Source organism: Nanorana parkeri, unplaced genomic scaffold, assembly GCF_000935625.1.
Source record: "Nanorana parkeri isolate BGI_ZX_2015 unplaced genomic scaffold, ASM93562v1 scaffold820, whole genome shotgun sequence".
Classification (NCBI taxonomy): domain Eukaryota; kingdom Metazoa; phylum Chordata; class Amphibia; order Anura; family Dicroglossidae; genus Nanorana; species Nanorana parkeri.
This window is the reverse complement of record NW_017307088.1, coordinates 20,767-35,767: the sequence shown is the minus strand read 5'-3', so window position 1 is coordinate 35,767 and position 15,001 is coordinate 20,767. Positions and strand designations below refer to the sequence as shown.

The 15,001-nt window shown below is 40.9% G+C and overlaps 1 protein-coding gene across 1 annotated transcript in view; it reads left to right on the top strand.

Moving 5' to 3' along the window:
* Positions 1-55: 55 nt before the first annotated feature.
* The window catches only part of LOC108794165 (PRKC apoptosis WT1 regulator protein-like), a 16,188-nt gene continuing 1,242 nt past the window's right edge, over positions 56-15,001 (top strand). The window contains exons 1-7 of the mRNA XM_018565164.1: positions 56-125; positions 3,843-4,253; positions 6,864-6,935; positions 7,223-7,334; positions 8,213-8,239; positions 8,710-8,792; positions 10,614-10,718. Coding sequence (XP_018420666.1) covers positions 3,852-4,253; positions 6,864-6,935; positions 7,223-7,334; positions 8,213-8,239; positions 8,710-8,792; positions 10,614-10,718 — 801 coding nt within the window. The 5' untranslated portion in view covers positions 56-125; positions 3,843-3,851. The remainder of the gene's footprint in view (positions 126-3,842; positions 4,254-6,863; positions 6,936-7,222; positions 7,335-8,212; positions 8,240-8,709; positions 8,793-10,613; positions 10,719-15,001) is intronic.

The following is a 15,001-nucleotide window of genomic DNA, read 5'->3' as shown; positions in this document are numbered from 1 at the left end:
GTGGGTTCTGGTCCTTTGGGAAGCAGAGTCTGATCTGCACAGCTTCGGCCAGGGGGTCTCACTCCTCCCCCAGGGAGTTCCCACACTGCAGGCGGAAGCAGAGGAATCCTCTCTCCAGCAAGGAGGTATCAGACATGGGGTCATCTCCCCTATTACTGGACTCATCTACACACCCCATCAATCACATTATCTCTGCATCAGCCACAAGACATCCACATGTCTGCTGTTGTCACCCTCTGCTCACTTACTGCACACACTTAACCACTGTGTACTGCACAATCACACCTGTACACTAACATCACTGCATCTGTATACTGACATCACTGCACCTGTATACTGACATCACTGCACCTGTATACTGACATCACTGCACCTGTATACTGACATCACTGCATCTGTATACTGACATCACTGCACCTGTGTACTGACATCACTACACCTGTGTACTGACATCAATGCACCTGTATACCGACATCACTGCACCTGTATACTGACATCACTGCACCTGTATACTGACATTCCTGCACCTGTATACTGACATCACTGCACCTGTATACTGACATCACTGTAACACTATTTTGACATTATTATATATGTATACTGACATAAATGTATCTATATAAATAACTGCACCTGTATTCTGACATCACTGTATCTTTATAAATAACTGCACCTGTATTCTGATATCACTACACCTGTATACTGACATCACTGCACCTGTATACTGACATCAATGCACCTGTATACTGACATCACTGCACCTGTATACTGACATCAATGCACCTGTATACTGACATCAATGCACCTGTATACTGACATCACTGTATCTGTATAATTAACTGCACCTGTATTCTGACATCACTGCACCTGTATACTGACATCAATGCACCTGTATACTGACATCAATGCACCTGTACACTGAAATCACTTCACCTGTATACTGACATTACTGTAGCTATATAAATAACTGCACCTGTATACTGACATCACTGCACCTGTATACTTTCATCACTGCACCTGTATACTTTCATCACTGCACCTGTATATTGACATCACTGCACCTGTATACTGATATCACTGTACCTGTATACTGATATCACTGTACCTGTATACTGATATCACTGCACTTGTATACTGATATCACTGCACCTAAATAATAATATCTCTGCACCTGTATTCTGTTAACACTGTATCAGTATCTTGACATCATTAGATATGTATACTGACATAACTGTATGTTTATTAATCACTGCATCTGTATTGTGATATCACTGCACCTGTGTACTGACATCACTGCACCTGTATACTGACATCACTGCACCTGTATACTGATATTTATTTACCTCTATAAATAACTGCACCTGTATACTTATATCACTGCACTTGTATACGGACATCACTGTAGCTATATCCACTGACATGATTGTACATGTATACATAAATGCACATGTATACTAACTTTGCTGTACATGTATGCAAACCTAAACCTGCTTTTTACTGTGGGTATCATTGTACTTGTAATGTACATCACTCAACCTGTATACATATGTCACGGTATGTGTACACTAACATAATTGTATGTATTTGTATTGTCTACACCAATGTACATGTGTACATAACTGTACCTGAACATGAATATCACTGTATACGTTCACCGACAGCCCTGTTCACTGTAGTCGCAATCACTACACCTGTATACTGAAATTACTCTACGTGGATATATAACTGCATCTGTATACTGACATCACTGTATCTCTATACTGACTTCATTGAATCTGTATAAATCACTGAACCTGTATACTCACATCCCTGTACCTGTATATCACAGTATACCTGTGTAGTGATATCACTGTATTTGTATACATATATGTATCTATTGGATGTACAGGTGTCAAATAACCTGTATACTGATAACACAGTACTTGTATATAAACTGTACCTATATATATATAAGTATACTCCTATAGTGAAAACCCTACAGGTAATACTGGAACTGTATACTGGATATGTATACCTGCTTCACTGTGCCACCATGATTATATCACTATATATATATACCACCATATTTATATACCTGCTTCACTGTGCCACCATGATTATATCACTATATGTATATACCTGTCTCACATATACCACCATGATTATATCATTATATGTATATACCTGCCTCACATATACCACCATGATTATATCACTATAAGTATATACCTGCTTCACTATACCACCATAATTATATCATAATATCTGTATACCTTTAAGGGGAAACCCGACAGAAAAACACACTAAACACACTTCACATTAGAGGACCCCTTCACATCAGAACCCTCATTCTCATTAGAGTCTCCCCATCCTTCACATCCGGAGCCCCCCATTCACATTGGAGTTCCACCTTTCACACCAGGAGCCCCCCTTTTAACTTTAGGAGCTTTCTTTTCACATCAGAGCCCCCCTTCACATCAGAAGCCCCCCTTCACACCCTGAGTCTTCCCTTTCACATCAGAATCCCCCCTTTCACATCAGAGTCCTCCCTTTCACATCAGAGTCCCCCCTTTCACATCAGAGTCCTCCCTTTCACATCAGAGTCCCCCCTTTCACATCAGAGTCCTCCCTTTCACATCAGAGTCCCCCCTTTCACATCAGAGTCCTCCCTTTCACATCAGAGTCCCCCCTTTCACATCAGAGTCCTCCCTTTCACATCAGAGTCCCCCCTTTCACATCAGAGTCCTCCCTTTCACATCAGAGTCCCCCCTTTCACATCAGAGTCCTCCCTTTCACATCAGAGTCCCCCCTTTCACATCAGAGTCCTCCCTTTCACATCAGAGTCCCCCCTTTCACATCAGAGTCCTCCCTTTCACATCAGAGTCCCCCCTTTCACATCAGAGTCCTCCCTTTCACATCAGAGTCCCCCCATCCTTCACATCAGAATCTCCCTTTCACATCACAGTCCCCCTTTCACATCACAGTCCCCCCCCCCTTTCACATCAGAGTCCCCCCATCCTTCACATCAGAATCCTTCTTCACATCAGAGTCCTCCCTTTCACATCAGAGTTCCCTCATCCTTCACATCAGAGTCCCCCCTTTCACCTCAGCTCACATCAGAACCCCCTTCACATCAGAGTCCCCCTTCACATCAGAACCCCCTTCACATCAGAGTACCCATCACATCAGGGTCCCCCTTCACACCAGAGTCCTCCCTTTCACATCAGAGTTCCCCCATCCTTCACATCAGGAGCCTCCTTCACATCAGGGCCCCCCCTTTCCCCTCTGAGTTTCCTCTTCACATCAGAATCCCCCTTTACGTCATGGTTCCTCGCCCTTCACATCAGAGTCCTTAGTCCACCCCTTCACATGAGTCCTACCATGTCATCAGGAGCTGCAACTCCTGGTAGAGGGTGGGGATGAGAGGAGACCTGGGTAAAAGTAAACTTCTGTCCTTTTCTGAATGGATCCCACCCTTCCTGGATTAGTTGGCCTTCACTATGGAAAGGCAAGACGCTCTGTAAACATTTTGAGGCACAACTGAGGAAGCCAGAAGGCACCCAGGTTGAGATACACTCATCCAGAGCAAGACACTGTAGTGGCTACAATGAATGCTAGTTTACAGTCCTTGGCTTTTTTTTACTTAAAAAGGATACCTTTCTCTTTGTTGGGTCCTACATGGGAAAACTTTTGCACCTTCAAGAACAAAAGTGTTTTTTATCATCTTTAACCCCGAAAATAGGTGGTTCTAATGCAATCCAAAACTGGTGGGGATACACTTTAATTCTGATGTACTGTCATAACTTTCATGCATGACACCTATACTTTTGTTGGTAATTATGAAATTCATGAGTCTCTTGCAGAATCCAAAGATGTCAAAAGATGCTAAATGTAACAGTGCAGAGCAGGTTCCCTTTATGGAAGAATGGAAGGCAAGAAGAGAGAGAATGAGGTTACGCTCCGTTTCCTCAAGTTTTGTTGGGAGCAGGTCCATAGACATCCAGGTCCAGCAGGAAGTGGATCTCCAATCCCAGTCATGGTCTTCAAATTTGGGTCAAGATCATGAAAAAGATATGGGAGGAGTGAAAGCAACTACATCATCTATCAAAATCCAGTCTCTGGTGACTGCAGAGATTGAAGCTCACAAGCCTGTTACTTCAAAAACCAAGGAGATGAAAGGGAGCCCTCAAAATAAACATCGCACTCAGATTGAGAAAAGGAAGCTACGGGAGAAGAGGAGGCCTACTGGAGTAGTAAATATGTTTCCGTCTGAGGCAAGTGAAAGCTTGCACTTACAGCAAAGTCAACCATATGTCTTGTTTTTGAAGAAGTTTTCAATGTAGATAATTACACCGAGCTGTGTTCTTCTGATTAGAGTTGGTTGGTCTATTTAACAACTTATTTAAAACCATTACCTGAATTCAATAAAAAAACATTTTAAGATGGTTATACAGTCTTAAAGTCCAACTCCAACAAAACATTTATTTCTGTGTAGGATAGAAAGAGCTACATATGCATCATCTCTCAACTATTTATGGCAGTCTGTGTCCCCATTGGATTTTCTCCCATTACCTGTCCTTGCCCTTGACAAAGAAAGAGTCAAAGTAAAAGGATGTGTGTAAAATTTTTCCAATGGGGACAGACACAGCTAACAAAACATATATAGCAGGAATAAAGCAGATGAAGGCAAGACCTTCTTTTTTTTTGTATATTAACTCTTTATTTCACATTTTTTTGCATGCAAAACAATATTCAAATTCAAACATTGTACTCCACATTCCTCTCTAACTAGGTAACATGATTTTACAGCTGTCTCTGCATTCTTGACCCAAAGACACCTGTTCCCTTCATTTGGTATTATGTTGTCGTGGGGACAAAAATTTAAGGAAAACCTTTCTAGTGGGGGTCAAAGACAGCAATAAAAATGTGACAGATGTTGTAACTCTTTACACTGTGGCCAAAACTAAAAAAAGTCCTCACTAGAGTTGAGCTTCAAGTTGTAGCTAACCCTTTGGAAATTCAGACCATGATGGGTAATTTGATAAATTGTACATTTCTGTGATTAGCATACTTTGATACATATTAGAGAAATTACAATGTTTTCTTGTCAGAATAACAACACATTCCCACTATGTTTGCATTTAACAAATGCCCTAGCTCCCATTTGGAAGTGGATGTTTCCACTTTTTAGCAATAAAGGGCCTGTGGTCCTGCAAAGTTTTTTGTGGCTAACTTTGTACCATCTTGAATTTAGCTTGGGCATCATTAAAAAAAAATTAAAAGACCTGTGTGTAGCCTCCTACATCATGAGATTGTTGGAGTTTGGGCAACAGTTATCCGTTATAGCTGTTGTGAATATATTTAGTTGTTTCCTAATAAGGGTTGTGTCATGTATTCAAAGAAAGCAGGAGCATAAGCTGTCTTATGGAGGAAGTCCAACTTAAATTCTACTTTATGTACTCAATTTTGTCAGGGGAAAGTAGGTATATCCGGCAACCAAGTACTACGCAGCGGTTTAGTAATACATGCTTATGGTAAGTAATGTAGCAGTGCCATGATCTGGCATTTACTGAGCAGACAGGATAGTTATCAGTAAGGCACGAAGCGACCCAATAGTAATGAATTTAGTGGCCCAATTGTGGTGAAGTAGGTTGTGCTTGTGTACGCATGAAGAAGAGATCCTTCATGGACAGCTTCACTGTATTTGATAAACTTTTAAGATGTAAAATGGATAGCTTTTGAAGTAATTATTTAGCTGTTGAATATTAGGAGGGGTATCAGTGATGTTGCTGAATGAAGCGGAAAGCTTCTGTTAGGAACTCATTCAGGGCTCAATTACATTTTTGTGTTTCTGTTTGGAAAGCTTCACACGGTATACATACTGGGCTGGGCAGGTGGTATCAGTGTCTTCAAATGTAGAAAAAGGTAAGACATATATCTGAGGGTAATGCATTTTTGGGTTTGTTCCTGAATAGAGATCCCTTTTAATACACAGGAATGCCAGATTATCCAGAGTGGGAGGAACAGTTTGCCCAGTCAGTTCATCCTTAATGTGCACTATTGAGAAGATTCTACTAAAGCTCTGTAATTCCACTTCAACTAAGAAAATAAAGCTGGGAAGGTATAGATGAAGGGCTAAACATATCACATACTCTCCTCCAGAAAGGGCCTTTAGGTAATTGCAAGATTTGGCCATAGAGTTTTCCATAGTGGAAAGGCCCACACAACAACAAGGAAATAACAAGGAAATAATATAAGAGATCGAGGTGGACCCTGAGTGGAAATTCCTTGACTGTAGTTCTGTCACACTGGAAAGATGGAAACTTCCAGGGCCAGGCCTTTAGGTATTTGTTGAAAATCATATTATTTAGGAGGGGTAGATGCAGGAACCTAAAATTTGTCTGCAATCTCCATGCAATAGTTTACTATTGCCATGGATACAAAATCCAGACATTTAATTTTTTTAAGCAATTGTGGAAAATGTTCGCTGGCTGGGGATTAAAGTGGAATCATTATTTTAATAGCATCAACATACAAATCCCCTTTACAACAGCTATATACATTCATTTTGTTTTCATGAATCAGGAAATGTCAAGTAAAATAATCAGGAGGAGACCATGAATGTTTGGTTCCTGTTCCAAAACATGTTGTCCCAAAGTAACTAATTTCCTTGATTCTACTTCTTTGGTGGATGCTCATTTGGTCCAGAGAGTAGAGATTGAGGCATGCACTACAACTTGCATTCTAAACCCCTCAATAATATATCATGAATAACCGTATCTAATCACAGAATACAACTATAAACCATGTTGTGTGTATGTTTGAACACTGCATACTTTATAAGATGACTTCCAATTGTAAAAAAACCTCTTGTTAACCTTTAGGATCCTGATGAGAATGAAGACGTTAAAGAAAAGGAGGAACATAAAGAGCAAGAAGTGGTTATCCAGAGTCAGGTGAGAAACAAACTATCCAGAGGAGCCCAGCCAGTAGTTTGAGTGAATGTGTCAGTTTTTTGTACCTAATGGCAGCCTTTCAACTGGTGCTTGAAGATTATTTGAATTCTTCTTGCATTATACACCTTCACAATCCATATTTCATGTAATATACAGTATATTTAGATCAATTAAACAACTTTTTCATTTCAAATGGCATGGGGTGACCAGCACATGGCATCAGTTTTCACTCACGACATAAGCACTCAATCTATACATGTAGAATTGCTTATTCAATCCCATTTTAGTACCCAAATCCACACCTTCAGAAAGCCAACACAAACTCACCTCTTCAAAGCAATTATGGCGGCCGCTGTCAGAATACAAAGGAAACAGCAGATGTTTCATCCATCAAGGTCCGTAAGCGTTGATGGGGGAATCTGTTGTATTTTTTTTCATTTAGCCCGCGGGTTGAACGAAAAACATAGAACAGTATATGGCCAGCTTGCAGAGGAACTTTTTCCTTATCTTTGATATGACAAAAACACACCTTTAAAAATGTTTAGTAATGACAATCTACAAACACATACTTCTAGATAATTGCCGGCTTTTTATTCTTTGCATGCCTTAATTTTCCTTTCCTCCCCATTCTTCTCACAGTGGACATTTTTACTAAGGGCAGATTCATTTATCTCCCTTTACTTCCTGGAACTCTTGCACATGTAACTAGAACATGTGACCATGTACATCATCTCAGGGGAGGAAAATACCTTTCCCTGAGATCTTGTAAGTTTACAGATGAGATTTCCCAGCAATGCTCTGCTGATGTAACCTTCCCAGGATGCAATGCTTGGACACATTACATCACTAGTGTCCAATAGGACCAGAAAGTGGAAGAGCAATAATTGTAAGTAAAAGAAAAATATGTTTGTTTAACTAATGAATATAAGATGATTTCATATCACTATGCAGAGCTGCATGCTGAGGTGATTTTTAGTGAAAGGGTGTAAAAGTCCGCTTTAAGGCTTCTGTACAAGATGTCCAGCTTTACTAAGCACCATAGATAATCCAGCTATAAAAAAAGCAGGTCACAGATTTGCGGGCATGACACAGCTTTTATAATCAGGTCACCTTTGGTGCTCAGTAAAGCCAGTACAATGATATTTGCACCCCATATTTTTGACCTTTTTTAGGTAATCACTAGTTTGATGTTGTTATGGCTAAATATAGATTATATTTTACATTACATTTTATTTCAGCTCCTCTCAATTTAATTGTCATGTTTTGCAGGATTTGAGGATATCTGAAGGAACTTGCACAAACAGGTATGTTCTGGTCAGTCCAGTTCTGTGATATACATTGTATATAGTGAACATTCTCACAGAATACACTGTTTATCTGATTTCATCTGTGAAATAGTCGATTTGGAAAAATTCTCCAATTTAGCTCACTTTCTAATTCAGCTTATTTTGTCCTAGACTGTTCACTTCTCCTGCCTTCTCCAAACTCTTCACCATTTTGTGAACAACCCTGCTAATGTTTTTGTGTTCAAATATGTTAAAAAATTTCAACAATTTTCATGTTAAAATTGTACTTAATTTTTCAAATGACCGTACCCGACTGCACAGATGAAATACATATGTGTGGTCTGTGTGGAGTTCTGTGTAGATTAAATAGGTGGTCTTTTAAATCTGCCTATACGTTTGCCACAAAAACTTTTCCATTGTGAAGCACCTAAAGATTTTCCATGGTTTTTTGGAACACATATATAATCTTCTGTATTATTCCAGGACAGATGTGCATTCACTGGGTCCTGCTCCAGACAATGTGGATAACAACCTGAAAGAAAGGCAGTCATGGATGGAAGAACTGCAGAAGGTATGAGTTTGAGGCTTTGATAACCATAAAGGTGTACCTTCAGACACTTACCTACGCTGCCTAGCCCTACTGACCTAGACTTACACTCAAAACCCCACCAACCCTCTACAGATGGTTATGTAGCACCCTCCTGACCTCAGAAGCATGTGCGGGACCTCAGATACATGTGTTACAGTTCACAATCTCGGCTTAGCCAAAACAAAAATCCATACTTGCAGTTGGTTTCTATGAGCAACAGCAATAAATTTTCCGCTGAGCCCCGCGTTGGACGCCAAGAATGTAGCACCCCCATGAACCCAGAAAAATGTGAGGGACCATATAGGTAGGGAGGACTGAGATATCAAGTCATGGATAATTCTTTAGTTGGTTGTGGGATGCGAATATAAAGCGGGTGCCAGTAACTTTAAGAGATTTAAAGAGTTTATTTCTCCACCAGCTCACATGAGAGAGAGGACTAAGGGCTACAGACACCTAGGACAGTACAGACTCCAGACTCACAGACCACGTCCCAGCTTCACAGTGCAGGAGCCTTTATCACCAATGCAGCAACACTGTGTGCGACACATTTAGCTGGTTAGAGACATAGCACAGAACTCGTAAGCAAGACACCAGACTCCCTGCAAGGTCCAAGCCAAATTCCAACTCCTCCGGCACCTTCAGCAGATGAGGTTCCTCCCTGCTGCTCCTTCCCAGGAACAGCTCCACTCCTCCTGAGAAAAACTACCTCCAGAAAGGCAGAACAAGCTTAGGACCATACCCAGTCCTTACAGCATACCTCTTGTGGCCTCCCAGGATCAGCAGCAGGGAAGAGACACTGACAAGGTTAGCCCCAAATATTTATGTCACTTCCCAGCATGCACCACTGGCACAGATATTCATAATGGCCAGTGAGACACATTTTTTTTTTTTTATAAATTAGATAATGGATGTTCTTGCTCTATTACCAGGTCACACCCAGCAGCAGGCAGAAGCAAACGATAACACTGGGCTTAGGGGAAACCAAATGAGCACAGAACTAATAATCAGCTTGGACCCCATTTACACTGAGCGTTTTGTAGCGTGATTTCTACTAACAAATTGCTCTAATATGAAGCTCAATGTAGCTCTTCCAATGCATTTCCATGGAGATGTTCACACCTTGCAGCTCAGTGTCGCCTGTAGCTTGTAGCTGAAGCTTGTTGCTCGAACATAATCTATTTTTCGGCGGATTTCAAGTGATTTGGCCCCAATAGACTTTGATAGACTGCCAAAAGGAGCGCTACATAGCGCGACAAAATGTGCACTTTAACACAATGTAGCTCAAAGTCGATCAGCTCAAATCAGCACTGAAAAAGCTTGTAGCACAGTGTGAATGGGGTCTGAGACTGGCTACAGTCCAGCAGATCTAGATTTAAGGAGTCACCCTGCTTAGGACAAGGTGGCTAAACTTACATACCTGAATAAGACAGCCATATGAGAGCAGAGCAAATCTCTCAATGTCATATAATGTCATTATATGTTACCAGCTAGATCCTCTGCAGCAGTGCCTCCTCCTGGGCTGCATCTTTAAAATAGAATAGAAAGGACAGCCAGATTATGTGACATGATTTTAGAAGATGATTTTTGATATTTCCTTTTTTTTTTTTAAATAATGTGAAGTAAAGGTTTTGAATTCATATACTGAGGGCTATGTCATTGTATTAGTGCCTACCTTCATTTGTTTAATACGAATATTACCAGGCAATATAAATATATGTAGCCCTGGATTATGCCTATGTCAAGGTTGTGTGATGGGAATTGCAGAGCTGATTGGTGCTGTGAGCTGTGTTTGTGTTTTATTAGACAGTTAGAGAAAAGAGACAAGATAATCTTAAACTGACCTCTCAGTTGAATGACACGGAGGGATCAGTGCTCCAGCTGCAAATAGAAATGAAGACCTTGGCTCAGGTAAGCATTCTGTAAAACCAAAGTTTAGAAATAGGTTTCCATTGGAACAGAGCTAGGCTTAAAGGAATGCTTCTTTCCCCTGCTGCTCCTTGAGCTACTGGTACTTCTACGTATAAAGGAACATATATATATCCTTCCTCTTTCTCTCATGTGACAGCAACTGCTGCTAGATAATTGGCTCAGCTCAGTCAGATGGGGCTGGGAGATGGTCCTTAGCCTGAGCTTACTATAGGTTTCTTTCCTCATTCTGAGTTGCAGAATGAATGAGCAAGGAAGCAAAAGGAGAGAAAATGGTGCTGGGGAGAGGTCCCTGCATATGCAAAATGTACTGTAGGTCTGCTTTAAAAGCCAACCTAGCATGCATTGTTCATAACAATCAAAATTTTAAACTAAGCCCCATAGAAGGAATACAGCCAACTTCCCAGCGTTTCTGTTTTTAATTTGAATATAATGTAGCTATACTGTTTAAAATGCTTTTTAGAGAATAAGGGGTCCAGCCAGGCCTATGCATTGTGGAAACACACGCTAAAATGTGCATATAATGTGCACTACCATAATGCAAGTACTGCGGCATACTGTGTTGCATTGCAGTTGATTTTGACCATGCCGCCCCAATGCATGGTAAACCATCTGGAGCACACCACAATGCATAGTAATGCACTACCATGCATTTTGGTGAGCTATGTGGGTCTTATGTGGTGCATTGGCAGCCCATTCAAATAAACGGGCTGACTTAACGTAATATACATTAAAGAGCAAGGTAACACGACTGGATAGACTTAAATCATGAAATATATTCTAATATACTAAAATATACTAAAAACTTACACCACAATATGAAGTTTAAGGAAAATTAGTGATCTTTTTAGAATTTGCTCTATCCTTTACACAGAAGCAGGAAACAATGCTATGGTAACTATTATAGTTTATTATAAATATTACTTTGGACTGATACTCTCTTATCAAGTGCAATCGAATCAACATGCTAGCAATAATGGGAGTAGGGTAGAATGGTGCAGCACAGCAATTCCTGGAGGAGAATTAAAATGCTAGGCAGGTAGGCTGTACAGCATACAGGTATGTTTCTTAAGACTTGATTTTCAGTTTTGACTGGAATGTAACTTCTAGCTAAAAATTCCAGCCTGCCCATACCCTGCCCTAAATATGTCCATGTCTGAGCAAAATCCAGACCTTGCTCTCTCAAACTGTTCTAACCTAATAAAAATGTAACCTTGTTCAAAATATGTGCCCATTCTATTAATGATTGAAATGATTAACCCCATTTTATGTTTCATATTAAACTGTCAAACGGTAACATACCCCATGTAAAAGAGGGGTTTGTCTTAGGTATTTAAAGTTGTCCATGTTGACTTATCAGTGTTTGATGCTAATGGCCTCCCCATCTCCTCCAGGAGACATTGACGGGAACAAGCTACTGTATATATATATAGGCAAAAATACTTGTAGATAATCAGTAGGGATGAGCTCCGGTTGAACTGATCCCGATCCGAACCTGAGCTCCTCTGAATTGAAAGGAGCTCCTGAAAACACAGAAGGAAGCTCCTTCTGCTGCCACCAGGGAAACTGTGGCTAGAGAATTCCCTGTTTGCAGGTGCACGTAAGCAAAGAAATGGGATGCAGTGAAGTCATTAACTTTATATGGCCACATGGCTATATTGCATCGATGATATTTACCTAATATTCTGCTTGTAGCCATATAAGGTCAATTACATCAACAGAAGCATCCCACCCCTTTGTTTATGTGTAGCTGCGAGGCCTGGCCCACAGCTGATTGGGCGGGTGGTTCTAGCACACATCCAACATCCAGGTTCGAAGGAGCTCAGGTTTGGTCTGAACCTGAGCTCATCTCTAATAATAACCTCAGATGACTCAAATTGGGCCTAATTAGCCATTTTCCCTCCCCGGTGTCATGTGACTCGTTAGTGTTACAAGGTCTCAGGTGTAAAAGGGGAGCAAGTGTGTTAAATTTATTGTTATCGCTCTCACTCTCATACTGGTCACTGAAGGTTCCACATGGCACCTCATGGCAAATAACTCTCTGAGGATCTGAAAAAAAGAATTGTTGCTCTACATAAAGATGCCCTAGGCTATAAGAAGATTGCCAAGACCCTGAAACTGAGCTGCAGCACGGTGGCTAAGACCATACAGTGGTTTAACAGGACAGGTTCCACTCAGAAGAGGCCTCACCATGGTCGACCAAAGAAGTTTAGTGAACATGCTCAGCGTCATATCCAGAGGTTGTCTGTGGGAAATAGACATATGGGTGCTGCCAGCAGCATTGCTGCAGACGTTGAAGGGGTGGGGGGTCAGCCTGTCAGTGCTCAGACCATGCGCCGCACGCTGCATCAAATTGGTCTGCTTGGCTGTCATCCCAGAAGGAAGCCTCTTCTAAAGATGATGCACAAGAAAGCCCGCAAACAGTTTGCTGAAGACAAGCAGAATAAGGACATGGATTACAGGAACCATATCCTGTGGTCTGATGAGACCAAGATACACTTATTTGGTTCAGATGGTGTCAAGCATGTGTGGCGGCAACCAGGTGAGGAGGACAAAGACAAGTGTTTCTTGCCTACAGTCAAGCATGGTGGTGGGAGTGTCATGGCCTGGGGCTGCATGAGAGCTGCCGGCACTGGGGAGCTACAGTTCATTGAGGGAACCATGAATGCCAACATGTACTGTGACATACTGAAGCAGAGCATGATCCTCTCCCTTCGGAGACTGGGCCGCAGGGCAGTATTCCAACATGATAACGACCCCAAACACACCTCCAAGACGACCACTGCCTTGCTAAAGAAGCTGAGGGTAAAGGTGATGGACTGGCCAAGCATGTCTCCAGACCTAAACCTATTGAGCATCTGTGGGACATCCTCAAACTGAAGGCGGAGAAGCGCAGCTTTTTGGGTCCAATTTGGACATTTTCACTTAGGGGTGTACTCACTTCTGTTGCCAGCGGTTTAGACATTAATGGCTGTGTGTTGAGTTATTTTGAGGGGGCAGCAGATGTACACTGATATACAAGCTGTACACTCACTCCTTTACATTGTAGCAAAGTTTCATTTCTTCTGTGTCGTCACATAAAATGATATAATACAATATTTACAAAATGTGAGGGGTGTACTCACTTCTGTGAGATACTGTATATACTGTAATACATTTTTTTGTATTAATGAAGTTATGTTTCTTTTTATGTGGTCTATTAAATATGCTCACTCGATGGAGTACCTGTAAAGCCCCTAATGAAGGTTGCAATGCGCTATATCTTATTTTATTAGTACATGATGATGCATGTGATCAAAACCAACACATTTCTAACTTCAGAGCTAACTGAAGAGTGCTTGGAGCACCAGAAATATCTGAAAGGATATTTTAAATAATACCAAGTATTCAACTGCTTTATGACTAAAAGAGGACCAGATGATTAATGTCATTACTAGAAACCATAGCAAGCACTGTTAGCCTAACATCTAAAGGTTTATCTATATAATGTGGAGGGGATTTATTTCTGGGCCTGCTTCCAAATTGAAGGATATCCTGTTTGAGAAGAGTTGTATCCAGGCCCCTCACCAGAGCAGGCAATCTCTGGGGTCCCTACCATATATAGAAGAGAGCTGCCTGGGTGCTAATTTTAGCATAAATTGCTACAGCTTACCTTTTAAATCAAGGTCACTGTGATAGAAACCTAGCCTAATTATGTCTGGGACTCAGCACTAAATTACTACCACTCTGATTTATAGAAAACAAAAACGTTATTAAAAGAGTAGACAGAGGAGCCAGCAGAACTTTATGAACCTGGAGCTAGGGGCTATGTTGCATTTCTAGTTATTTGCATTCTCTGTGGTTATGGTATCACCAATATAAATGTAATGACTTTACTGAGATCTTGGAGATTAGGAAACAAATAATTAGGAAGTAAGAATTCCTATTGATGGAACCTCGGTTTACTTATGACAAGGTTAGTCTTTTGGGAGGGTTAACATTTGGGTTATGCCCACATGTGGGTTTAGTGTTTAATCATCCAAAATGATTGTTGCACGCCAGATACATTACTAATTTTGAAGTACGGTAGTCAGTAAAGTGGAACTCTGGGAAAACAAAATTGAAATACATTGGGGGGAATTTATCAAAGCAGTTGCAAGTGTTTGAACTTGCACGGAAAATATTTGCACCAGATTTATCAAGCTAGTGTAATGTTGTTGATAAATGAGGTTTAACAAGTGCAGATGAAAACACGTGCAAAAAAGGTGCAAAAAACATGGGGGGGG